Source organism: Sphaeramia orbicularis, chromosome 21 (assembly GCF_902148855.1).
Source record: "Sphaeramia orbicularis chromosome 21, fSphaOr1.1, whole genome shotgun sequence".
Lineage (NCBI taxonomy): Eukaryota > Metazoa > Chordata > Actinopteri > Kurtiformes > Apogonidae > Sphaeramia > Sphaeramia orbicularis.
This window is the reverse complement of record NC_043977.1, coordinates 47427329-47455012: the sequence shown is the minus strand read 5'-3', so window position 1 is coordinate 47455012 and position 27684 is coordinate 47427329. Positions and strand designations below refer to the sequence as shown.

General features: G+C 39.2%; 1 protein-coding gene across 2 annotated transcripts in view; it reads right to left on the bottom strand.

Annotated features, from left to right (window-relative positions):
* Positions 1–27684, bottom strand: part of cacnb4a (calcium channel, voltage-dependent, beta 4a subunit) — a 116265-nt gene that overhangs the window by 7510 nt on the left and 81071 nt on the right. For both annotated transcript variants that reach the window (XM_030124959.1, XM_030124960.1), the window contains 8 exons: positions 25195–25317; positions 22532–22659; positions 21696–21775; positions 21539–21558; positions 15066–15146; positions 1829–1887; positions 1618–1727; positions 1313–1464 (listed from right to left, as the gene is read on the bottom strand). In XM_030124959.1, the coding sequence (XP_029980819.1) occupies positions 1313–1464; positions 1618–1727; positions 1829–1887; positions 15066–15146; positions 21539–21558; positions 21696–21775; positions 22532–22659; positions 25195–25317 (753 nt within the window). The remainder of the gene's footprint in view (positions 1–1312; positions 1465–1617; positions 1728–1828; positions 1888–15065; positions 15147–21538; positions 21559–21695; positions 21776–22531; positions 22660–25194; positions 25318–27684) is intronic.

Below are 27684 nucleotides of genomic sequence, written 5' to 3'. Positions count from 1 at the left end.
AAAATGGTGGTGAAAAGTCAGAGCCTCTAGAAGTTTTATTATTATTACTTTGAAAGTTGTACTTTGATATTTTAGATGTGGACAGATGTTTCCCTACATTTAACCTGTCAGCTTTCCAGCAAGCTACAGTAATTTTGTGTATTATTACTCTCTGTAAATAGGCAGCTTATTTTGTCCTATCCGAGGGTACAGAAGTGAAAGTTTCTTTAGAGACATCTGGACAATTGCCATTTGACTCAGCAGAAACTATGCAGGTTACAATGAATCATTGTCGCTGCAGAAGAGGCTCTGAATTTCTAAACAAGATGTGATATTGCTGGAAATTTCAGAAATTTTCCTTCAAAAGACTTTTTAAGCATATGTGTAGGGTTAGAGGTTTAAAAGTTATAAGCATTTTAGAATATTTTTTTATTTTTAGCTGTGGACAGTGATGTGATGACAGAAAATTTATAACATTTTTACAGTTTTGGGTTAGTACAGATGGGTTATGGATATTTACATTTTTGGGAATTCAACCTTTCTAGGAAAGAATACCTATGGGTTTTTCAGCTCTTAAGCTGTATTTAAGAAGAGTTGCCTATGCTTTCTATACGGGGCAAAAACCTCTAATTATGATAGACCTATATTAATATGAATGAAAATTTGACAACAATATCAAAAATGAAAGATTATTCAGTAGTAAAACAATGTTTTCCAATGACTATATGTTGTCAATGATCCTTGGTGTTTCCTCAATGTTCAATACAATATCAACAAAATCCGATGAAAATTAAGTAATAGATGAGGATACATGTGATGATGATGAAATTCAGAACTAAAAAAAATTAGAGTCAGGGTTATAATGAGTTGATTAAAACAAATTATAAAACGAAAAGTTGCAGTTCAAAAATAATTTCATTTTAACTAAAAAAAAAACCCAAACAAACAAAAAACACACACTAGACTGAATAAAAATGGCAATGACCTAAAATAGGCCCTTTAATGAACATTGGTTTTGTGAATCATATTTGATGTCATGCATTCTATCATGGTACCTTTTTCATCTGAAATCAACACTTTCCTTGTAATTCCTGGAAATATAAATGAAAACTAAACTAAATGAGTCAATTCTTGCAAATACAAATAAAACACAATACTTCTGCATTTGTAAAACTGAACTTAAACCAAGAAACTAATTGTAACCTTAACTTACAAAAACTGCAACATTTTCAGGACTATAACTAGCTGTGGGTTTTTGCATGGTCCTGCTAAGTTAAACTCTCAGGCTAGATGAGTGGGTATGAGCAGCTCCTATCTATGTCTTCAGTCTCACCTTAGGCGAGGACACTTTAACATGCACAATGATGGGTGCTAGTGAGGTCTTGATGAGCTGCGCTGGATGGTTAATGGTGTCAGCATCAAGCACAACCAGCTGCAGAGACCGGGCCAACTCGAAGATCCTCTCTATTTCACTTTGGACTTCAGCTGCAAAATGACAACAACATTCTGGGCCGGAAACTTTTAAACAATACATTTCTCTTCTTTTCCACAAATCACAAGTAGGAAACGTTTCAATTCCAAGTGACAGTGTCTACAAGACATGCACATCATTGAGTGAGATAGTTCCTGTAGCTTTACCAAGGCTGGAGCGCGTGTTGGACCTCTCAATGATGGCCCTCTTACTGGGGTTGTTTAGTACTGACCTCTTGGCCAAAGATATGTCAGCGGTTACCCTGGTGATAGATATCCTGAAACAACAAAAACAACAAACAAACAATAAAACAGTGTCACATAGAGCAGGGCGACGATGCATTGGTACAAATAGCGGCAGCTTTCTACGATAGCTCACCTTCCATCAAACCTGTGCTTCAGGAAGTCAAAAAGCGCTTTCTGCATCATATCTGTCACCTGCACCCAGAGGACCAGATCAGAGGAGGCAAAAGATGAAAAAAGGAAGGACAAGATCAGTTAGGAAAGACAGTAAAGGCCAGAATGGAGAGTCAGGTGTGTTACAAACAATCAGAAAGTGTTGATTTTTACCAAGGCCATAATTATAATAAAACCTGATCAGCCATACCATTCTGACACATGAAAGCTCAAGTAGTAACACGGGTAAACATTTGGTACTTGAAGTTGATATGTTGAAGTCATCAGAATGGGCAAGTTTAAAGTCTACCTGTATTGGTCATGCTTACATCATTAATTGGGCTTTGTGTATTACTTATAAGGAAAAGAGACACAAATTCAGCAAAAAAACTGCCATAAATGCACCACATGGGACCTTTTTACTACGTGAATTACGGATGAGGGCAGAACCTGTGGGGAGAAGCCATTGCCGCACATAAGTGATGTACCATTGTTGATTGGGATTGAGTGCAAGTAAACAAGGAGCAGCCAGTGAGCGAGATTGAGTGGAAAGCCTGTGTTGTTTATGCAGCCGTAAACTTTGCAGTCCACCATTGTCCTACAGATGTGACCCAGCACTGGCTGATAATGTGTCATTTAATGTCGCATTTCCACTACATGATACCGGCTCAACTCAACTCGGCCTTTTTGCGTTTCCATTATGTTAAAGAACCTGGAATCTGGTACCTGGTACTACTTTTTAGTAGTTGCTCGGCCGAGGTTCCAAAGCGGGTGAAGAGATACTAAAATGTGACATGTAAACACTGTAGACCACTGACTGGTCAGAGAGTTATCTCTGAATCATTCCGTCATCAATGCACAACATGCCATTTTAAAAAACACATTCAAAAGTTTACAGTAAATATACCGGTAGGCTAATCCATGATGACAGCCTGCTAAACGACACTGTGGTTGGTCGAGGAGGTTCAGACATTTCTGTCTTTGGTGGCCGATGAGAAGATTCAGTGTGAGCTTGACCGGGCTGCACGCAACAAGCCAGTTTATTAGCAACTCTCTGAGCAGACGTCACAGAAGTTACGCACAGTATTGCTATGACGTCCAGGTACTCTAAAGTCGGTGGTATACTGTAATGGAATCAGTCTCCAGCAATAGTACCTGGCACCCAAGTTGAGTCGAGCCAGTTCCACATAGTAGTACCGTGGCATTAGACTGGTGTCTACTGCATGGAGTCAGTGACCAGTCCATAACAGCCCAGCTAATCAGACAAACCAACTAATCTGCATCACTGCCGGTGCTAGAACTAACTTAGTACTCACATGTACTCGACAGCTATGACGAATGTTACCTGACGGAACTGCTAGTATTATATGTGATCTTTTGAAAGAGCTAGTAATAAAAAATCACTACAGATACCCTTTGAGGATGTGGGGTCAGAGTCAGAGCATCTTGAAACTGCAGGTCTTGTTGGATGTTCCTTATCTGCAGTGGTAAGGACCTACCAGAGGTGGTCTAAGGAAGGACGGCCAAGTCTCAACCCATTTGAGTATCTGGTTTGCACTGGTATCTGGCAACAGCTTCATCACAATTTGACTTTTGTCACAGTTGCTCAGCTCCTGACGCTGCCCACTTTTCTGTTTCCAACACATCAGCTTTGACGAGTAAATGTTAACTTCCTGCCTCACATATCAACCCACTGAGAGGCAACACTGTAACAAAAAAAAAAAAAAAAATCAACATTATTACCACTTCAGCTGTCAGGGGTTGTCATGGCTGATCTGTGTAAACTAGATGGGTAAATATTCAACTACGCTCAAAAGTCTTCTCCCCAGTATGGTGATCTAATTATCTAAATAAAAATGCTGTTATAGGTAAGTATGCAGCACCATTTTGAAAAATGCCGTCTTTAATAAACTTAACAACTGACTATTGTCATTGCACTTTTACCTACACACTCTCACACTTTGTGCATTTTTCACAAATTCATGATGACAATGCAGAACACAAAAAGGGAACTGGCAGCGTACAAACAGCCTGAAAACGCAGCAGGGAGTTATTCAGAACAAGAACAAAAAATATCCAAATTTGTTAAATAGTAGTGTTGCTTCTCCTTTATTTAATGTGGTCATGCAGGCTAGTATGAACAAGTATCAATGTCACATGAACATTACAAGAAGACAACCACGTCACCCTTAACTATACGGTATGATTTGAATGGGGTTTCTCAAATGACAGTAACAGTGGCTCATTCTTCTGTTAACTCAATATGAATATGGAATTACAGTTCATCAGTTCTTGTGTTCAAAAATTATTTATTTTCATTTTTATGACAGTGGAGGCAGATGACCCCCTCTTGATTTCTATATACAGTTCTGTATGTGTTGTTCAATCTTTAACTAAGCTGTATCAGAGTGTTCTTTAAGTAAGTATATGAGCCCCATCTGGCTATGTTTATTCTGGGCAAACCAGATCATCCTTTGGAGGATAATGTATATCCATTGTAGTTACCTAAGTGCAATTGCTGTTAAATTTAAGATATTGAAGGAGAATGGTCACTACAAGAACGAATGAACTTTGTTCCATGATTTGAGGCTTTTTATTTTAGGGACTCATTTGCCTTATGGGCTGGGGAGGTGCATCTCCAGGACTCAACAAAAACTGGAATGACATTTATCTCTTTTTTACCAATGTCGATCTGCTGGTGAATTTACCCGTTCATTTTAAATAAAGATGCAATAAAAAAAAATATATATATATATATTGCCAAAAGTATTCGCTCACCCATCCAAATAATCAGAATCAGGTGTTCCCATCACTTCCATGGCCATAGGTGTATAAAATCAAGCACCTAGGCATGCAGACTGCTTTTACAAACATTTGTGAAAGAATGGGTCGCTCTCAGGAGCTCAGTGAATTCCAGCGTGGAACTGTGATAGGATGCCACTTGTGCAACAAATCCAGTCGTGAAATTTCCTTGCTCCTAAATATTCCACAGTCAACTGTCAGCTGTATTATAAGAAAGTGGAAGTGTTTGGGAACGACAGCAACTCAGCCACGAAGTGGTAGGCCATGTAAACTGACGGAGCAGGGTCAGTGGATGCTGAGGTGCATAGTGCGAAGAGGTCGCCAACTTTCTGCAGAGTCAATCGCTACAGACCTCCAAACTTCATGTGGCCTTCAGAGTAGCTCAAGAACAGTGCGCAGAGAGCTTCATGGAATGGGTTTCCATGGCCGAGCAGCTGCATCTAAGCCATACATCACCAAGTGCAATGCAAAGCGCCGGATGCAGTGGTGTAAAGCACGCCGCCACTGGACTCTAGAGCAGTGGAGGCGCCTTCTCTGGAGTGACCAATCGCAGTTCTCCATCTGGCAATCTGATGGACAGGTCTGGGTTTGGCGGTCGCAAGGATAACGATACTTGTCGGACCGCATTGTGCCAAGTGTAAAGTTTGGTGGAGGGGGGATTATGGTGTGGGGTTGTTTTTCAGGAGCTGGGCTTGGCCCCTTAGTTCCAGGAAAAGGAACTGTGAATGCTCCAGCATACTGAGACATTTTGGACAATTCCATGCTCCCAACTTTGTGGGAACAGTTTGGAGCTGGCCCCTTCCTCTTCCAACATGACTGTGCACCAGCGCACAAAGCAAGGTCCATAAAGACATGGATGACAGAGTCTGGTGTGGATGAACTGGACTGGCCTGCGCAGAGTCCTGACCTCAACCCCATAGAACACCTTTGGGATGAATTAGAGCGGAGACTGAGAGTCAGGCCTTCTGTCCAACATCAGTGTGTGACCTGACAAATGCGCTTCTGGAAGAATGGTCCAAAATTCCCATGAACACACTCCTAAACCTTGTGGACAGCCTTCCCAGAAGAGTCGAAGCTGTTATAGCTGCAAAGGGTGGACCGACGTCATATTGAACCCCATAGACTAGGAATGGGATGGCACTGAAATTCATAAGTGAGTCAAGGCAGGTGAGCCAATACTTTTGGCAATATAGTGTATATATCTTTGCCCCAAGTGGAGGAGTTCAAGTATCTTGGGGTCTTGTTCACGAGTGAGGGAAGGATGGAGCGTGAGATTGACAGACGGATCGGTGCAGCGTCTGCAGTGATGCAGTCGCTGTATCGGTCTGTTGTGGTGAAGAAGGAGCCAAGCCGAGAGGCGAAGCTCTCGATTTACCAGTCAGTCTACGTTCCTACCCTCACCTATGGTCATGAGCTTTGGGTCATGACCGAAAGGACAAGATCCCGGATACAAGCGGTCGAAATGAGTTTCCTCCGCAGGGTGGCTGGGCACACCCTTAGGGATAGGGTGAGGAGCTCAGTCACCAGGGAGGAGCTCGGAGTAAAGCCGCTGCTCCTCTGCGTCGAGAGGGGCCAGCTGAGGTGGCTCGGGCATCTGTTTCGGATGCCTCCTGGACGCCTCCCTGGGGAGGTGTTCTGGGCATGTCCCACCGGGAGGAGACCTCGGGGAAGACCCAGGACACGTTGGAGAGACTATGTCTCTCGGCTGGCCTGGGAACGCCTCGGGGTCCCCCCGGAAGAGCTGGAGGAGGTGTCTGGGGAGAGGGAAGTCTGGGCATCCCTGGTTAGACTGTTACCCCTGCGACCCGGCCCCGGATAAGCGGTGGTTAATGGATGGATGGAGTGTATATCTATCTATCTATCTATCTATCTATCTATCTATCTATCTATATATATATATATATATATATATATATATATATATATATATATATATGTATGTGTGTGTGTATATATATATATATATATATATATATGTATGTATACATATGTGTATATATATATATATATATAGATAGATAGATAGATAGATAGATAGATAGATATAGATATATATATACACTACCAGTCGAAAGTTTTAGAACACCCAGGGGCGTAGAATTGCGTAGGGATGCTAGGGACACGTTCCTACCAATATCCAGCCACTACTGTGTTGTCCCTACCAATACAACCGCTGTCCGTAGTGTTTAGTCAATGATTATGGCACACAAAGGTTTAATAGTCAGTCTCTGCTAGAAGTCCTGCCTCTAACCTAATTATCACTCTCCGATTGGCTCTGCGGTTTTGCTATCGTACATGTGAATGGCTGTCCCCACAGTTACTCCATCTGCTTGTAAAAGCTACAGTTACCTGCTAGTTAGACAGGACAGGACTAAAAAAAGTTGGACCGGACAGGAGGCAGTTGTATCTCCAACCGCTTAGCGTCTGTTGTCAACATGTATACATTTGTTCTGCCTGGGTCACGTCAGCTAGACGGAATTGAGTATCAGAGGTGTCACTTACAATTACATTTGTACATGTGTCTGTTTGCGAGCATGAGTGTGTGCGCATGTGTGTCCATGCGTGCAGGGCCGGTTTGTGGCATAGGTTGATAACTGATAACATGATAATTTCTCTTAATTGTCTTAAAAATAAAGAAATGAGAGGAAAAAAAAACAAAACAACAACCCCCCCCCCCCCCCCTGTAATTTCTCAGGTGAGTTCTCCCTGACCAGTGCTCACGGTGTGTGTGTGTGTGTGTGTGTGTGTGTGTGTGTGTGTGTGTGTGTGTGACAGAGACAGAGCAGATCTGAATGACAGTGTCAGACAGGTGTTGAACTACGCATCCAGGTAAAGGTTGGAGAATTTATCACCATGAAAAGGCCGTCTAAGGCCTTAGCTGCACAGTTTAGAAGAGGAGAGAAGAGGAGGCAGAAAAGTAATCCAATCATAGAGGGATGTAACCTTTCATGATGTTAACAAAAAGTTTTGTGTTGCTAGCAACAGCTAGCTGAACTGAAATAAAGCAAAGCTGGCTAATAATGGAACTGTAGATGATTAAGATATGAGATATCTGCTAAGATGTCTGGGTTACTGCTGCTGATCTGGTTTATATATGTTTCCATGTGGTTTATATACATTTCTATGTGGTTTATGTAAGTTTCTATATGGTTTACTGCTGGTTGGGTGGTTTATAAATGTTTCTATATGGTTTCTATATGTTTCTATATGGTTTACTGCTGGTTGGCTGGTTTATAAATGTTTCTATGTGGTTTCTATATGGTTTACTGCTGGTTGGCTGGTTTCTATATATTTCTATCTGATTTATTTATGTTTCTATATGGTTTACTGCTAGTTGGCTGGTTTATAAATGTTTCTATCTGATTTATTTATGTTTCTATATGGTTTACTGCTAGTTGGTTGTTTGATATATATTTCTATGTGGTTTATAAATGTTTCTATCTGATTTATTCATGTTTCTATATGGTTTACTGCTAGTTGGCTGTTTGATATATGTTTCTATGTGGTTTACTTCTGGCTGCTTTGTGCATCTCCTCTCATGCTTCGTGTATCCCCCCCCCCCCATATGTATGAGTGTGTGTGTTTGTGTGCATGTGTATGTTTTTTAAGGGGGGGGCACCAAATTCATATCTTGCCGAGGGTGCCAAAGTGGCTAGAACCGACTGACTATGATTGTTTGCTTGTTTGATCAGCTCTCCATTATGATCGCAAATGCTAAAAAAACATCAACTTTCAGGAGTGCTGCCTTGGAGCACTTTTGTGTCCCCCACCAATGTCAGAATCAAACCTACTCCCTTGAGAACACCCCAATTTTTCCAGTTTTGTATTGAAATTCAAGCAGTTCAAATCCAATGAACAGCTTGAAATGGTACAAAGGTAAGTGGTGAACTGCCAGAGGTAAAAAAAAACAAAAAAAAAAAAACGGTAAGGTTAAACAAAACTGAAAAATAATGTACAGAATGTACAGAATTATACAAGAAGGCCTTTTTCAGCAAACAAGAAATGGGTTAACAACTTAAAGCAGTGCTACAGCAATGGAGGTTGATCAAGCCTCGAAAGTTGGTGCTACCAATTCCTACAGGTGTCCCAACGTTTCTTAATTACTTACGACCTCCTCTGTCTGCATAAAAGTAGTGTTGGAACACACTTTATCATACCGTTGTGAGCATTATTTGAACAGAATTGTATTGCAGAAAGTAGCATGTAACTATAAAAATGGCGAGGAAAAGGCAATTAATGATAGAAGAGAGACAGACCATCATAACACTTAAAAATGTAGGTCTTTCCTACAGAGAAATTGGCAATAAAGTCAAGGTAAGTAAGTACAGTTTCCTTCACCATCAAAAGGCACTCAGAAACTGTGGGAAATGCTGACAGGAAGAGGTCTGGCAGACCCAAAGCCACAACAGAATCAGAAGACAAGTTTCTGAGAGTCAACAGCTTGCGCAATAGGCGACTCACAAGACAACAGCTTCAAGCACAGCTCAACAGTGGTCGTACTAAGCAAGTCTCAGTTTCAACTGTGAAGAGAAGACTTTGAGTTGCAGGTTTGATGGGTCGAGTTGCAGCAAGAAAGCCATTGCTGAGACTTCAGATTAAGAAAAAGAGGCTTGCCTGGACCATGAAGCACCGCCAGTGGACTACTGAAGACTGGAAAAAGGTGTTATGGACTGATGAATCAAAATTTGAAATCTTTGGTTAATCCCACAGGATTTATGTACGCCGTTGAGTAGGTGAAAGGATGGTTCCTCAGTGTGTGACATCAACTGTCAAACATAGAGGAGGAAGTGTGATGGTCTGGGGCTGTTTTGCTGGATCCAGGGTCAGTGACTTGTACAGAGTGAAAGGCACCCTGAACCAAAACGGCTACCACAGCATTCTGCAGCGCCATGCAGTACCCTCTGGGATGTGTCTAGTTGGTCAGGGCTTCATCCTACAGCACGATAATGACCCAAGACATAAGTCCAAGCTATGCCAGAACTACCTTAAGAAAAAAGAACAAGATGGTATGCTTGAAAACAGGGAGTGGCCAGCACAGTCTCCAGACTTAAACCCCATCGAGCTGGTTTGGGATGAACTGGACAGAAGAGTGAAAGCAAAGCAACCTACAAGTGCTACACATTTATGGGAACTTCTGCAAAAGAGTTGGGAAGAACTTTCTGAAGAATATTTGATTTCTATTGAAGAAAGAATGCCACTATATCTGCCAAAGGTGGCTACTTTGATGAGTCAAAAGTTTAGAATACATTTTGGTTTCTAAATTGTTTCCATGATTTCTTTTTTAACTTCAATTGTTTATTTGTTCTATGCTTTAATTTCAGAGTACACTGAGACATTAAACTGCATCATTTTCAATGAAATTCTGGAAAAATTGAGGTGTTCTAAAAATTTTGACCGGCAGTGTATATATATTTCTCTTTGCTAAAAAATGAAGAACTAACTGGTAGTAGCACAAAAGACTGGTTGCCCATACATTTTGACACATGAAACTGTGGCACACTTGACTGGTAAAAAAGCCAACATGATATCATGACTCACATAAATATACACACCACTTTTAACTGGCATGTTATCTGTACACATTATAAGCTTTTCTTGTATGTTCACGTGGCGTAAAATATCACACACTGAGGGTTAAAGTTAGGGTTAAGGTTAGATTTATGCGAACCGGAGATCTTGGCGTAAATTGACACGATCAAATGGTGTTGAATAGCAAGCGAAAGGTCGAAAATGCATACGCATAGGACGACAAATACCATAAGAACTGGCATGACATACAATCCGATTTCATAAGATCAGTCTCTAAAAAAGTTACTTTAATTTCCGGAGCAGACTAACCACAAGCTGCTACATTCTCTCACAGAGTTCCTCCTGTTTTGACACTGTGAATCTAATTTTCTCTAGAGGTAGAACATTATCTAATTCCTTCAGACACACGTCAAACTTTGGGGACTTCTCAGGTTTCCAGGACTTTAATATAAGTGTAGATAGTAAGATGGCACAGGCTTGAATAGTATAGTAAAATGGTCAGGGTGAAACTCCCAGTCAAAAAACTTAATATATTACCCCAGAAAGTGACATTGTAAGAACTAGCAGAGGTTCTTTTGTTGTCTTGTGAAGAAAAAATGTTTTAGTGTGGATGTTAGCATTAAGTGCTCAGTATATTTTTGCATATTTCATGTGTAATTTGCATGGGTTTTCTACAAGCTGAAGACGATATTGCATAAAAGCTTTACAAAACAGTAACAACTAGAAAAGCACTCAGAGAGCGCAAACCTCTGCCAAGGCAGATCAGCCCCCCCACCCCACCCCACCCCCCGATCACCACCAAAATGTAGTCATTTGTTCCTTGTGCCAGTATCAACATTTCCTGAAAAATTTCATGACAATCCATCCATAACTTTTTGAGTCATCTTACTAACAGACAGACAGACAAACCACGATGAAAACATAACCTGAACCGCCTTCTTCCACCTGCGCAACATAGCCAAAATTAGAAATATTCTATCTAAAACTGATGCAGAAAAATTAATTCATGGGTTTGTTACATCTAGATTAGATTACTGTAACTCCCTTCTCGTAGCATGTCCTAAAAGCTCTCTAAAAAATTGTCAACTGGTTCAGAACACGGCAGCGAGACTACTAACAGGAACAAATAGAAGAGAACACATCACCCCTGTGCTCCAAGCCCTTCACTGGCTTCCAGTCGAGTTTAGAATTAGATTTAAAATCCTCCTTCTTATAAACAAGACTATTAATGGTATGGGCCCCTCGTATTTCAGAGATGCTCTGGTGCTGTACCATCCCAACAGAACCCTTCGCTCTCAGAATGCAGATCTACTGGTAGTTCCCAGGGTCTGTAAAAGTACAGTAGGAGCTAGAGCCTTTAGTTACCAAGCTCCTGTTTTATGGAATCAGCTTCCAGCTAACATTAAAGAGGCCGGCACAGTCTCTACATTTAAGGTCAGGCTGAAAACGTTCCTATTTGAAAAACTTTATGGTCAGGCTAGTTAAAACCAGACTGAACCCACAGTTCAGTCTTAGCTGCCCAAGGAGCAATAATGCTGGGGGAAGTACAGGCACTGAGTCCTATCAGCTGTTTCTGGTTCTACGTACCACTTTTGTCTGTATTTATATTTTCTAATATTTAGCCAACTTAGTCTGTGCATTACTATTCACCCGGTGTCCCCTTTCCCCACTCCCCTCCGGGGGAGTGGCTACTTTTTCAGCTGTAGCCGCTTGGGAGCCAATGACAAGAGGATCTGCGGTGACCCATCTGTGTCCTGCCCTGACCTGTGTCCTGACCCCCTCCCCCACCTGTCTGGATGGACGTCCTCGTCCTCACCATTGTGGATGGGCCTCCTCGCCCCTGCCTGTCTCATCCAGCAGGATAGACCCCTCATGTGTCCACCCTACTGCATCCTTGCAGACTGGAACTACATCTGCAAATGGACGTCCATGGTGCATCTATAGCCTGTCCGTCCATGGGAGTGGATCTCTCCTTCACTGTGGTTCTCCCCGAGGTTTCTCCCCGAGGTTTCTCCCTTTTCCTACTGGGTTTGAGTTTTTCCTTGCCGAGAAGGAGGGTCTAAGGACGGGGGATGCCCTGGACATTACTCATTTTCTTGCTGTTTATTTGACTGTTGTTTACATCCAACTGACTCTGTAAAGCCCTTTGAGATAACCTTGTTGTGATATTGGGCTATACAAATAAAATTGAATTGAATTGAATTGAATAACCTCTGCCGTTACGCTTGGCGGAGGTAATAATAGGAAGAAACATACCCTTTTAATATACCTGACATAATTAACATCTACAATGAGAAGTGTTGCACTAATACTCAGGCCATGAATTTGTGTGATTGTACAGTGCAGACTTAAATTCAGCTTTTGCCCATGAATATGAATGCCTCACACTGATGCATAAACCTAATTCTCTGTTCAGAAAGTCATTCCATTGGTCTGAAGCATTTGACACAATGTCAGAACTCATACATAAATCACAACAGGCAATGCTGTGCCAAATGTCAGTCTGATTTGGTCAAATGACAGTGACAGTGGGCTGACGGGTTTCATGTCCTTTGAGCTGAAACATGGGGCAGCCGTCTGCTAAAAAAATAGTCTCATTAGCAAGGCAAGGCTTGGTTAGCTTCCACCTGAATCGGTCTGTGTAGATACAATATATAATCTCATGATGTACTTATATACGTTAACAGTGGATTCAATGAACTGGTTCAATCTGTGGAACTAGCACACCGTCTTTGTGAACTTACACTGGCCTCTGATATTGATTCTTTTGAAGGAATCAATAAACTGAGATAACAAATCATCTCCTTTCCTAATGCTGAGATGCCATTTAGTGGTTCTTCTCATTTTCAAACATGTAGTGCAATACACATTGTTCTCTGTTTCTAATTTCAAGCAATGCTCCACTTTTTCAGACTGATGCAGTTTACCCACAAGGTAGTTGCCACGGCAACACCAGAATAGGAGGTGAAGACTGTGATTCCATGACAACTGACCCCAGCTCCCACCTCCCTCCACGTCCTTTATGGTTTGCCCTGTGCTTCCAATAGTAAGTGATAATCAATGAGCAGTTTCAGTTTTAATATTGTGGCTTTGGAAATGCAAACATTTATGATATGAAGTCAAACTTAAAGTAAGTTTGGTCTACAGGGAATTCACCTTCACCCAGAGAAAGTGAGATGATAGATACACTAGACTATAAAGAGGATGCCAGTTAAAGTCAATATTACACAGCACTAATGGATAGAAAAGATGCATATCCAAATACAGCCTGGCTGATGGATTGGTCAGTTGATCTTGTCAGATAATAAGGGCCTGTCTCAGATTTTGTGTATCAGCATCAGCAGATGATTTTAAATCTGTGTAAGTAAATATTGACACATTTTAGTATTAGAATATTCTGCAGGTATTGTGTGGCTAAAACATTTTATATATATATATATATATATATATATATATATATATATATATATATATATATATATATATATATATATATATGTATATATATATATATATGTGTGTGTGTGTGTGTGTGTGTGTATATATATATATATACATATACATATATAAATTCGTATTTAAATAAAATATATAAAATGTATGAGTTGCAAAGGAATGTGAGTAAGAATTGCCTCAAAACCCTACAGGAGCTCGATAAGTGGCATTCTTCAGACAATATTTGAATGAATGAATGAACGAATGAATTTATTTTTGGTTTGTACATTAATCATTGCACTTAGTACAATCATTATAATAATCATAAAAACCAAAAAAGGAATTGGCTAGAAGCAAAAGCTCATTTTTCTGACTATCCTTTCCTACTTAAGAAAAGAGAGATAAATAAATACAGATCCCATTGTCCTACTTGCATAAAAAAGTAATCTGTAGTCTGTTGCCATGGGTAGAGTAGTTCTCAACTGGTCTGGCTCTGAGCCCTGGTTTTCCCCCTTTTATAGAACTTATATCAAATTTGAACCAAAAAAAAAACATATTGATCAAAACAGGCTCATAAATATGTGTTCAATGTCACTGGGTGCTCTTTTTTAAAGAAAAAAATAAATACATGTGTGTCTAATAATAAACTGAGTAAAGGTCACAAACACACAATTGACAAAATGTAGACATGCAAAATCTGATTCTAACACACATTATTAAATGAAAACTGCATTTTGGTTCTAAACTACATTTTGGTTTTGATAGTTTGCCTCTGACTCGTCACATACTTGGGTTTCAGTCCCTTTTTATTGACAGCAATATATTTTATTTGTGCATCTTTTTGCCTATTAACATCTTTCAATCAAATGTTTTCTTTACCCCGGTAAATGTAAACAACATATGGCATCACGACTTCTGAGTTGCAAAAGCTGGCTTTAGCAGTTCTAAAATTAGAACAATCCATCACAATGTATATCGCAAAACCACAGTATATTGTAGCAGATTGAATCATAACCCCTGTATGTACATGGTATTTCCAAACTTGCCATAGCTGAAATGAATATATAAAACAGATGAATGCTTATTTCTTTCATTCAACTGTATTTGCATTTTTTTTGTATAGTTATTTATAATAATTGAAATTTACTGCTCAGTGCACTATCAGACTCAAGGTCCAGCAATATTTATTAGTTAATTTTTTTTTAATTTGTTTTATACTCTAAAATATACTGTCTCCATACATACCATACCATTACATACATATCTGCTTGATAACTAGACTTATAGGATCATTGTATTAAAACATGTTTCTATATACAGGCAAATATCAGAATTAGACATCAGTCAAGCTAGAAAGTCTGTTCAAAACAAGTAATGTGAGCGACTAAGAGGAGAAGATCTGACTGAGCGTCTGAGTCAGATGCTGTGGGAGCTGTAGTGTGTCCTACATGTACCTCATAACCTTTAAGGGAAGGTCCCACCAGGACAACGGGCCTCATGGAAGGAACTACGTCATATGGAGGGATGTGCTCTGCCTGTGGGGGTGACACACACATATGCACAGTTATCATAGCCAAGCTTTAATCTCGCCAAGTGCTGCATCTTTCAAATGTCTGCCTGTTTAGGAATAAATCTAGTTTAACATTCACTCATCATAGAGAACAGTCACATTCACATAGACCTTATACATTTTAAGATGAAAACACTGATTACAGTTAACCCATAAAGACCCAGTGCTACTTTTATGACAGTTTCCATATGAAATTTTTGCTAGATTTAACCTTTCTTAAGTGATTTATCTCTGTTTATCATAATGTTATCCTCTCCATTTTGCACTTCTTCAGTGAAAATCAGGTATTTTCTAAATTATTATTATTTAATTTACTGATCATGTACTTTAATCATCATCCTGAGATTGCATTTGAGGGTTACTATACCAAAAACAGAAAACTTACGAAAAAGTGACTTTTTCAGTAAAGTATATCTTTTTTTTTTTCTTCTTTCTTTCTATGGGCTAAGCTGGCTGACAGGCAGCTGTCTATACCGATAAGGCAGCAGCCGACACCAACTGTACTCCCAGTCATCATTGCCCATTTTTCTGACACCTTTTCTTGTATATCTTCTTTTATTTGGACATTTTATCAGGGAGTATCTCACACTACTTTTTTTTTTTCTTCCTCTTTGTCTAGTCCAGTGTCGTAACAGCAGAATGGTAGTCTGGCTCCTTTTGGTGCTGAACAAATTTGCTTTGCCAAGGGTAACTTCATAAAGTGTATGAAGCACCCTTTGATATTCTACTGTGTTTATTATGAGTTTTGTTGAACCACATATCGATGCCGGACCTGACATGGGGTGTGTGTGTGTGTGGGGGGGGGGGTAGAAGAAGGGGAGAGAACAAGAGAGAAGAAGGTGGCAAAGACCCTCACAAGAAAGTATCAACAATACAAACAGTAACAACCATGGAGACAATTATAATGGTAACAATAACTACAACCAGAACTGAGTAAACTGGGCAGAAGAGAGAGAAAAAAAACAAAACAAACAAAACTACAAAAAAAACAACAACAACAATGAAATACATAAGACCTATGAAATGATGAATATAAGAAAAGAAAGCATGAACAAAATATCGTATACCACGTTTGCACAAATAATACCTATAACAAATAATACCAGTAACAAATCCACACATTAGTTGTTCACATTAATTTGCTGTGACAAAGTGAACAAGGCAAACAGACTGAGGTGAAGAACACAGGCATGCAACTGCAACCACACTCCCTCCAAGGATCAGGGACCAACCAAGAGGGCCCCAGGCCTGGCCAACCAGCAGACACCACAGAAAGGGGGGATCCAGCCCGCCCCCCCCGAGAGGCAACAGTGTACCCGCCCCGAAGATGGTCAACGAGAACCCCACAGAGGCCCCACAGCAGCCGAGCACAGGTCCCAAGGGGCCAGGGACACCAGCCCCCCCCCGCGCTAATGCTAATGCATGCTAATCCCATGTTGTGAAGTGAGCGTGTCAAATGGTACAAAGTTCCCATCCATTATGATATTCTCTAAATGTGTTATTCCTTTGTTCTTCCATTGAGTAAAGTTTATAATTATTTTATTTTGCAGGATGTCAGGGTTGTTCCAGATGGGTGTCCACTTACATGGAATGAATGAACATTTATTTATTTTAAGAAACTCCCACCAGGCTGTCAGAGTGGAGCTGATGTTCACACTTTTATAACATTTATGATGCTTAATGGTTGAACTAATGAATGGTAAGTCAGAGATTGCTAGATCATCACACATTGCTTGCTCTATATCTAGCCATGGCTCATCTAGATAACTAGGTTTGAGCCATTTGGAGATATACTGCAGCTTATTGGCTAGGAAATATTGGCCAAAGTTGGGAAGGTCTAAACCGCCCCTGTCTTTGGTCTGTTGTAATGTATTTAAACTTATACGTGATGGCTTGTTTTCCCAAAGGAATTTAGATAAGTGTGAGTCCAGTGACTTGAACCAACTAGAGGACGGTTTGATGGGTATCATGGAAAATGAATAGTTAATTTCAGGTAAAATCAGCATTTTGATGGTGGCAACTCTCCCCATGAGTGAAATGGATAATCGCCTCCACCGCAGAAGATCATCCTCTGTTGTTTTCAAGAGTTGAACATAGTTCAATTTTATTAGTTCTGACAACCTGGATGAAATATTTATACCTAGATATCTAATATTTCCTGAATGTATTGCAATATTGGGCACACCTTGAAAGTGACAGTTAATAGGCAGAGCTGTGGTCTTAGTCCAGTTAATGGAGTAATCTGATATTGATGAGTAGTTATTTATAAGTGTGATCGTCTGATAGAGAGATGCTTGTGGGTTCTGGAGAAAAAGTAATACATCATCAGCATAAAGTCTTATTTTGTGATCTATATTCCTGGTATGGATTCCTTTTATTTCTTCCTGTTGTCTAATGGCAGCTGCTAAAGGTTCGATAAAGAGGGCAAAAAGTGAGGGGGAGAGTGGGCAGCCCTGTCTGGTGCCTCTGTGCAGACAGAAGTTTGGAGAAGTTTGATCATTGGTCCTCACACATGCATGTGGGTTCTTATGCAATATCCTAATCCAGTCAATGAAAGACGATCCAAATCCAAACTTATTTAATGTTGTAAAGTGCAATTTCCAGTTTACCCGGTCCGATGCTTTTTCTGCATCTAGAGAAATAATTATGGTTTCCATATTGTGTATGTTAGAATAATCTATGAGGTTAATTAATCTGCGCGTGTTAGTTGAAGAGTGTCTACCTTTAATAAAACCTGTTTGATCTGGATGGATTATTAAAGGAGTTATTTTCTCTATTCTTCTGGGCAGAGCTTTACTGATTATTTTTAGATCTACATTGATTAATGAGATTGGGCAGTAACTGGATGGGAATGTGGGGTCTTTTCCTGGTTTTAACAACAGAGTAATGTTAGCTACGTTCATATTTGTGGGTATTTCATTTTTCTCCTTTATTTCTAATATCATTTTGTAGAAAGTAGGTGCCAGAATAGTCTAGAATTCTTTGTAGAATTCTGCTGGAAAACCATCTGGACCTGGGGCTTTATTATTGGGCATATGTTCATGAGCTTCTTGAAGTTCCCCAACAGAGAGAGGTGAGTCCAGAGATGTTCTCTGTTCCTGTTGTAATTTTGGTAGACTGATGTTGCTGAAAAACTGATCAATATTATCATCTGATGGGTCTATTTGTGATGTGTATAATGCTTTATAGAAATCCCTGAAAGTGTTATTTATTTTGTCGGGGTCATGGCTAATATTTCCTGCTGGATCTTTAACGGAGTAAATAGTTGTTTTCTCTTTATTTGTTTTTAATTGATTTGCCAGAAATTTCCCAGATTTGTTACTATGTTCAAAGTTCTCCAAGCGAAGCCTTTGCACCAAGAATTGCATTTTCTTATTTATTATTTCATTCAGTTCCAGTTTAGCTTTCCTTATATTGTTTAGCGTGTGCTCATCTGGCATGGCAGAGTAGGCTTCCTCTAATGATTTAATTTTACCTTCTAGCTCCAATATTTTTGAGGTCTCTTTCTTTTTCTTATGCGAGAAGAAGGAGATTATTTTCCCATGCATTACTGCCTTTCCCGCCTCCCAGAGAACACATGCTGATGTTCCTGGTAACTTGTTGTTTTCTATGTATATGGACCATTCTATAGTAAAGTATATCATTAACTGAACATAAACCCAGTGTGTCCATCCACTGTCACTGATCCAACTCCATGGGTTTACTGGTGGACCAATGTTGTAGAAGATGACAATATTTCCGTGTTCACTACAGAGCACTACAGAGAGAGAAATGATTTTGGTCACTGGTGGATATTTGGGTCTTTATGGGTTAATATAAATGCAAACTAACCATTCCCTCAAGATGTCATCAGTGTACATTCTATGATACTGATGTCATGTAAAACAAATACACAAGTTCAAGTGGTTTATGCCACCTTTAAATGAGCTACATGTAGTATTTCTACTTTATAAGATTCAAAACTGACCCAAAAAAAAGTGCCAATAGAGTATTTAGAAGTTTTACATTATGCCAAAGATGGCAGTGTATTGTGTTGCATAGATATGAGCTGAATTTATTCACATTTATAGGCTCATGTTTCAATGTGAATGTATGTGACCACTAGAGGGAGAAGAGTGAGTCACTCTATTAGAAAACTAACACCAAGTTTGAGTTGAAAATGAGAACCACAGAGTAACAACTTTGAGTGATAAAAAGTGATAAAATTATAAAAGCCTGAAGCATTGTTGTTGTTTCCTCTATTCTACACATCTCTAAATAAACAGAATGGAGTTTGATGCTGAAATGGCAGCGTTTCTTCTACACGAGTGAGTTTGATTCTGAGGCTTATAAAGGTGTTATTACACTATAAGCCCGGATAAGTAGAGTTTACTCAAAAAATTTGAGGCAAGTGATTGCACTGAAATGATCTGGGTAATGATTGACTAATCAATTGGTTTAAGTAGGTTAAACTTTAATGCTAAAAGTATTGAACTTAAACTATTAAGTAGAAAACACTAAAAGACAAGTTATTTGTACTTTAAATCTGTTGTAAAATCAACCCCACTATCCAACCATTCAACTCAGCATTTTAGGTTACACTGACTAACTTTCTAAATTGCAGCCAGATTAATTTATCATTGATTAAACACCTTTTTTTTTAACATAATCAAAGTCAGAATCATATTCCTGACCATAATAGTTATGAAAGTATTCAACTTAATATATTGTAGCCTGAACAGGAGCCAGGTCAATGTCATTTACTAGTACGGAAAGTGTTTTTAATATAATGAGACACTAAGATTTCCATTGTATAGTAACAGTTTTAGATGAACAGGAAACCCATTGTTCTTCCTATGGCTCTGACTCATGGTGCAGCTCTACAAAAATACAAAAACAAACACAAAAGGCCAATAAACACTGCCATACACACATTAAATCCAAATTAACACTAACACCACAACCCCGCTGAACCCCTGCATATAAAAATAACACATTTTCAACAACAGGCCCAATACCCACAATGCAATGCGAAGATAAAAAAGGTGTGGTCATGACTAAAACTTAGTGATTTAATTCCATTCAACTTAAACTTTTTTGTACTTCCAAATATGTCTACTAATTAGTAGAATATACTTAACATTTTATAGTAACATCATAAAACTTACATCATTTAAGTGCATTGTAATTAAAGCATTTTAGTAAATACAAATTCCGGGCTTACAGTGTATGTGATATTTTTATCTCTGTTAAGTTGTTTGTTGATCTACAGTTCAGACTAAACTGTGACAGTTTTGACCTTGTTTGGATGATTCCAAACAGATCTTTAGTGCAGCTATTAACAACACAAACCACCCACAAAAGAGGTGATTTGTGGTTTTACTGTGGCTGCTTTCTGTCTAAAAACAGAGCTGAGCTCTGTTGATTCAACTCTTGAATGTTATAGGTGTTTGACAAACAGAGATTGTGTCTGAAGGAGAAAACATGATTCCATAATAAAGATGTGTGTGAACGCTGAGCTTCACATTTTATTCAGTGAATAATACAGTTTATATAGTCCATAGACATAATGTTAAACTGTTTCAGGTATTCATAACCATGGGTGCATTCTGATATTTTACTTCCCTCTTGCTTTTGATCATTTGGAAAATCAATACTACATAATATAACATCTTTTAGAGGTTTCAGAGAGGTCGATCTGATTCAAACATGGCTCAAACCATTTTCATTACAACACAACCCAATGTTTTTATCTACTCACACCGATCTCAGTTTAGAATGTGCTGAATTAACTCAGTGCTCACAGCAACATTGCAATGCATAAGACTTTACAGTCAACATGGCATGAAATAAATGAAAGAAAAATAAACAAAAGAAACATCCACATCTCACATTAGGGACAGCAGCAAACATAATTATAGCCCACACATTAAAATAAAAACAAAGGAACAAATAACGTAATATGGAAAGTATGTAGTGTATGTTTTTAAATAGGATCCAGGGCTATTACATGTGTCATATTTGCGATTTTAATTCATTCAGTGTTTAATTCAATGTAGCTCAGTATTTAATGGAAGAGTAATAGTCAGCATTCACTAAAAACTATAGTATCAACCCTTTTTTGTGATGGATCATATGGATCATAATTTTTCATCAATAACCAGTTCCTCTTTGTACCCAAAATAATGTATAATTTAATGGTCTTACACCCAGCAAAGTCATTTTAAGTTTTTCCATTGTCAAGTCATTCATAATTTCTCATCAAAAAACAGTTCCTCCTTGCACCTAAAATAATGTATAAAGGTATGACATATTCATATTCCTACTCAAGTATGCTTAAGTATTTTTCCTGTAAAATGAATAAATATCAATACTCACCACTTTTTGTTTCTGCTTCCCTGGTGAGGAAAGGAGATATCAGGTAAGTGAATGCATACAGGACTGGGCTTGTACATCAAATCAATTGGAAGTCATAAGTTTCACTGAACATCAGCTGATAAAATGTGAATTTAATTGAATCAGCTCTCAAATTCACCTGCAGAGTTGGGGTTTGGCTTGAATGTCCCTGAAACCATTTCTCCCAGACTGGAGGACGAATTCCCAGTGGACTTACTTCTACAGTGATAAACAGGGACAGTGACAGATGTATTAATGCAGTGATTCCCAACCCTTTTGGGCTCATGACCCCATTTTAACATCACAAATTTCTGGTGACCCCAGACATTCAAACCTGAGACTTTTTTTTTTTTGCTAAAATTAATTTGTTTTTGATAATGTAATAGTTTGCTATACTATGTTGCAAATAAATGTTAATTTTAAATTACAGTACATTTAGTCTATATAATGTAGATTATTATGGACGGAGGCAGAAAAGGCAGGTGTAGATTACTGCACAAAGTGAGAATTTTATTTTCCTTGGTCAGGATATGTACAGTCAGTCCAGCTTGTATTTACAAGGCTGACAATTAATACTGAACAAACAATAACTCAAACTATGAATTATGAAAGAGCTGCAGCATCTTAAACTGACCACAATGAACATTTGAAAGATAAACAGTGCTTCAGTTTCAGCTTCACAGTTTGTCATATCTTTTATGTATTGGGATTGTCTATTATTATCTTTTTTTTTTTTAGTAAGTTTTTTTATTTTATTTTTATCAATTACTGGAAATTTCAGGTGACCCCATTTGAATTCCAGGTGACCCCACATGGGGTCCCGACCCAAGGTTGAGAAACACTGTGTTAATGTAGTAAATTAGAAGAGGTTTTTAGAACATAAGTAAATGAAGCAACACTTTACAACGTAGTACACCAAAATTCTGTGATGGCCACAGTCCAGGTCCAACTCGGAGAGCTTGGATCCTGGCTTACCCATGGAAGCGTCCTCTCTTCTGCTCTTGCTGGATTCGGATGTTTTCCAACTTGAGAGGGCTCGGGATGAAGCCGATGTCACAGCCTTCCTTCACCAGGCGGCCGATCCACCAGTCATTGTTGTACTTCTGCAGGGTGAAGAGTTTATTCAGTTTTTTAACCCATAAAGACCCAAACAACCAAAACCATCTACTGATCTAAAATTTTGATAACTTCTAAACCACTAAACCCTCTAATACATGCAAATAATTCATGTAAAATACAGTTTATTATCTTTTCATGGTCAGATATGAACCATCTGGACGTTCAGAAGCTCTGTAGTTACTGTGGAAACACCGTCATCTTCTACAACATTCATTCACCAGTAAAACCCATGGAGTTCGATCAATGACAGTGGATGGAGATACTTGGTTTATGTTCAGTTAATGATATTTTTACTGAAAAAGTCACTTTTTCTTAAGTTTTCTCTGTTTTTGATTTAATAACCCTCATCTTTAATCTGAGCTTTTATGAATATCTACATGATCAGTAAATCAATGCAGGAAAATACCTGATTTTCACTGGAAAAATGCAAAATACATATAAATTCGATAAATCAATTAAGAAAAGGTGAATATAGAGAAAAAATATTTTGGAACTTCCACAAAAGTAACTCCGGGTCTTTATGGGTTAATGTTGTGGCTGCACAAACATATAAATAAAAACCAAAATACCGCTGTGTCACTGAAATGGTTTAAGCATAAAGGAAATTAATATTTTGTTTTAAAAGTTAAGATGCTGAAATGTTATTACAATTTACATTGTGGAAAATATGTTTTATCTCATGCATCTCATGCATTGTTTGTTATATTGGCCTTGATGCAAAACATTTTTTATTTCAGTTATATCGTTAAAATATTGAGGCTTGGTGAGAGTATAAGAGGCTGTGAGTCCTTTTTAGCCCACACATGCTAAAAGCCTTTGACCGGGCCACATCTGCAGCAGCTGGGATAAGTAGCTAGCGGCAGAAGGTATTTTGTAGAAATGTTTTTGTAATACTCTGTACATTTGTAATGGAAATTGTTCTAATCAAGATATGTTTATTTAGAATGTACAAAACTGAAAGATTGTTCACCTAAGATCTCCAAAGTGGCAGGTGGTCATGAGGTAGGATAAAAGTTCAAAGTTTATTTTCACCTCTGCAACTCATGTATCAAAAAAATTTCCCAGTTCCTCAGTGGAAAATATGACATGAGGGGGCATTCATGTGCAATTTTCGACTTCGTAATTAGTATCTATATTATAAAAGCCATGTGGCCTCTGTGTGCATGTGTGTACAGGAATCACACAAAATCCGTTAAGAGCTGACTGCTGCACTTTGGTATACTTCTGTATTTTTGGTGAAGGAAGATGGTAGTGAAAACGGCAGGTTGATAGAACCGATATTTTGGGGGGTATTAATAATTTTGGAATACAATACCCTTAAAGGTGGGTCTGAGATGTTTTTCTGGAGCATTTTTTTACTATATTCCTTAACATCCCCTTCACACCCCGATTACAGCTAATTAATTAAATGCTCTAACACAAAAATTTTAAAAATCAGTCACCTGTGGAATGGACAGGACTGAAAAAACACCATCCAATCATGTTGAGCGCCCACTCGAAATGACTGAACGGTGTTATGTCGATCAAACTCAACTGCCATTCACCCCTCTCCCCCTCCCCCCTCTGCGTGTACCCTTCTTCGACCATGAATCGCGTGTTCCCAGAGGCTGGAAGTGCTTGTACAGGAAGCAAAGCCAGAGCTTGGCTATATTAGTTATATTAGGATGGAAAGTTCACCTGCAAACTGTTTTGTAACTAACATAAATCACTAGGAAATGTAACATTAGTCATATAGGTACGAACTGAGGCTGTTCTGTAAGAGCAGGGGGGTTGGAGGAAACTGAATGAGGTATGCATGGATACGCGAGCTGGAGCCTCAGCGGGGGCCATAATCGGGGTAGGAGCCCAAGGCGTACGGGAGCGAAGCAGGGGATGGAGCCTCAGCCGGTGTCGGAGACGGTTCGGCTGGGCCAGACCGGACCATAGACAGCGTTGGAGCCCAACCCGGGTACGGAGCAGAGCAGAGCCTCAGCTGGTGAATTGTTGCTGTGCAGCGCTCGTGAACCCTCGGGAACAAGCATTGTGTGTGCAACTATGCTGGAGGCGTGGCTTCTGAGGGACGTCTGAAGAAAGGGGTTTGGACTTTTGAATTGAGTATTTTCAAAACGTAGCCTGCTCAAACCGTTTTTCTAAGATCTCAGACCCCACCTTTAAAATCATGTTACTATGCCCAGAGTGCTTTGGCGGTGACTGCTGGACAAATGTGGTACAGCATGCATAAATACACAGCAGCATAAAAACTACCACATATAGAACCCATGGATCCCCACGGGTCAACGTGCTTGTTTACCATAATTCCCATAGCACATGAAGCATTTATTGCAGTGTTGCACATTTACGTCAAACACACAAAAAACCCCACAAACCCATGATGCTAAAAACTGACCTAAATTCAATCTGATGCACAGTAACAGAAAAAACAAAAATGTGGGTACAAAAGCTGTTTATGTGGAATGATGATTAAAGTAGTGCATGCAGTTCTGTAGATTTAGCATCACTGTGAAGTCCATGAATAGTACCTCTTTGATGTGCAGGAAGTCCTTGGCATCAAACGAGACAGCAGTGCCAGCTACAGGAACATCCTCATCCAGAGCGCCGCAGTAGCTCACATTGGTCCTCACAGCAAACGCCACTGCTTTACTCTGTGCACAGCAGGAGTCACAGCACACAGGTGAGTGGAGACACACGTCACACACTTCATAAAGAACCGTTCATAACTAAAACAGAAGCACAGCTGGAGAGTGTATTTCAACATGAAATTCACGTGAGACTGTTTCACACTAAGGGCCTGATTTACTAATGGTTTGCGCGTGTAAAAACGTGTGTAAATTTGACTGCGCACGCGAAAACGCATTGAAGCTGATCTACTAACCTGATGTGTGTGGCAGGCCATCTCTATCACTATTCGCCACTCCCACAACACGTCTGTTCATTTAAACGCCCGTAAAAAACGGCATCCAAACCACCAAAACATGGGCATTAAACTACGTTAATCTTTTGCACATTAAATGTTTGAGGCTGTCCCAGTGGTATCAGTCACCCTTTCATATGGTGAGTCTGTGTGAAAATGTGAATGAAAACAGCAGCCGTGCACATATACAGGTTTTTCCTTATAGCAGGTAAGAAATATATGCAATCAGCAGCGAAGGAGATCAGTGGTAAATTGTTGTGGTCTATCTGTTCTCTTTACTTATTGGCTGATGAGCGTTCAACTTTAGTGGCTGTGAAAGCCAGGGGGTGGAGATGATCATAATACAAGAAAACACTGCTTTTTATGCCGTCAAAAGTGACACAGAACACCATAAAATATGACGTTTTAAAGAGCCATAAGACAGCGCTTTTTGCGCCACTCTTAAAACAGTACATGACGGCATAAAAAACAGCATTTTTGTGGGAATTAACACCGTTTTTTACGGCATTGAGGTGGTTTGGACGCCGTTTTTTAAGGCGCTTAAATGACCAGATGTGTTGTGGGAGTGGCAAATAGTGATAGAGTAAGGTTGCCATAATTTTTGCTGTTTTTTACGGTGTTTTGGTGGTTTGGACACCATTTTTTATGGCGTTTAAATGAGCAGACATGTTGTGGGAATGGCAAATAGTGATAGAGATGGCCTGCCATAGAAAATGTCACTTTTTATGCCGTCAAAAGTGACACAGAGCACCGTAAAATTTGGTGTTTTTAAGAGCCATAAGATGGCGCTTTTTGTGCCGCTCTTAAAACAGTACATGACAGCGTAAAAAACGGCATTTTTGTGGGAATTTACGCAGTATTTTATGGCGTTTAAATGACCAGACGTGTTGTGGGAGTGGCTTTGCGCAAAACTGGCTGCAGTAGTTGTGGTGAGGAGGAGGCATAGGCACAACCAAAGGCAAAGCAGAGAACCAGTCTGTTGTGATCACATCAACATTTTTGGAATGACGGAAGAAAAAAAAAAATTTTTAAACATATGGCCCCCACGCCCGGTTCCACCACTGGCACATCACATTAGGCCAGGACCGACTCCTGAGAGATGTCTCTCTCTCTCCCCCTCTCTCTCTCTCTCTCTCTCTCTCTCTCTCACCGCACGCCCACGCAAGGGAGTCCAAACGGGACTTTTTCTCTATATTTAACTTTTCTTAAGTGATTTTTCACCATTTGTTATTACATAATCCTCTGTATTTTGTTGTTTTCAGTGAAAATCACATTTTCCTATGTTTAACCCATAAAGGCCCTGAGCTACATTTGTGTCAGTTCCCAAATGAATTTTCTCTATATGTAACCTTTCTTAAGTGATTTATCACCGTTTATTATAATATTATCTTCTGTACTTTGTTTTTTATCAGTATAAATCAGGTATTTTCCCATATTTAATTTAGTGATCATTAGGATTTTCATAAAAGCTCAGATTAAAGTTGGGGGCATAACATCAAAAACAGGAAAAAACTGCAGAAAAATCAGTAAAAATCTATCTTTAACTGAACACAAAACAAGCATTTCCATCTGTCATTGATCCAACTCCATGGGTTTTACTGGTGAATTAATGTTGTAGAAGATGATGGTGTTTCCACATTCACTACAGAGCCTCTGAACGTCCAAATGGGTCATATCTGATGACCATGAAAAGATAAACTGCATTTTACACCAATTATTTACATGTATTGATAGGATTAGTGGCTCAACAGGTATTAAACAGTTTAGATCAGTATATAGTTTTGGTTGGTGATTGATGTTTGAGTTTTCATGGGTTAATTCACTGATTGTGTAGATGTTCATAAACGCTCAGATTAAAGTTGAGGGTTACTATATTAAAAACAGAAAACTAAAAAAAAAAATTGACTTTTTTCAGCAAAGATTTCAATAACTGAACATAAAGCAAGTGTCTCTATCCACTGTCATTTATCTGACTCCATGAATTTTGCTGGTGAATCAATGTTCTAGAAGATGACAGTGTTTCCACAGTAACTATGGAGCCTCTGAACATCCAAAGGGGTCATAATTAATGACCATGAAAAAGTGACTTTTTTTTAAA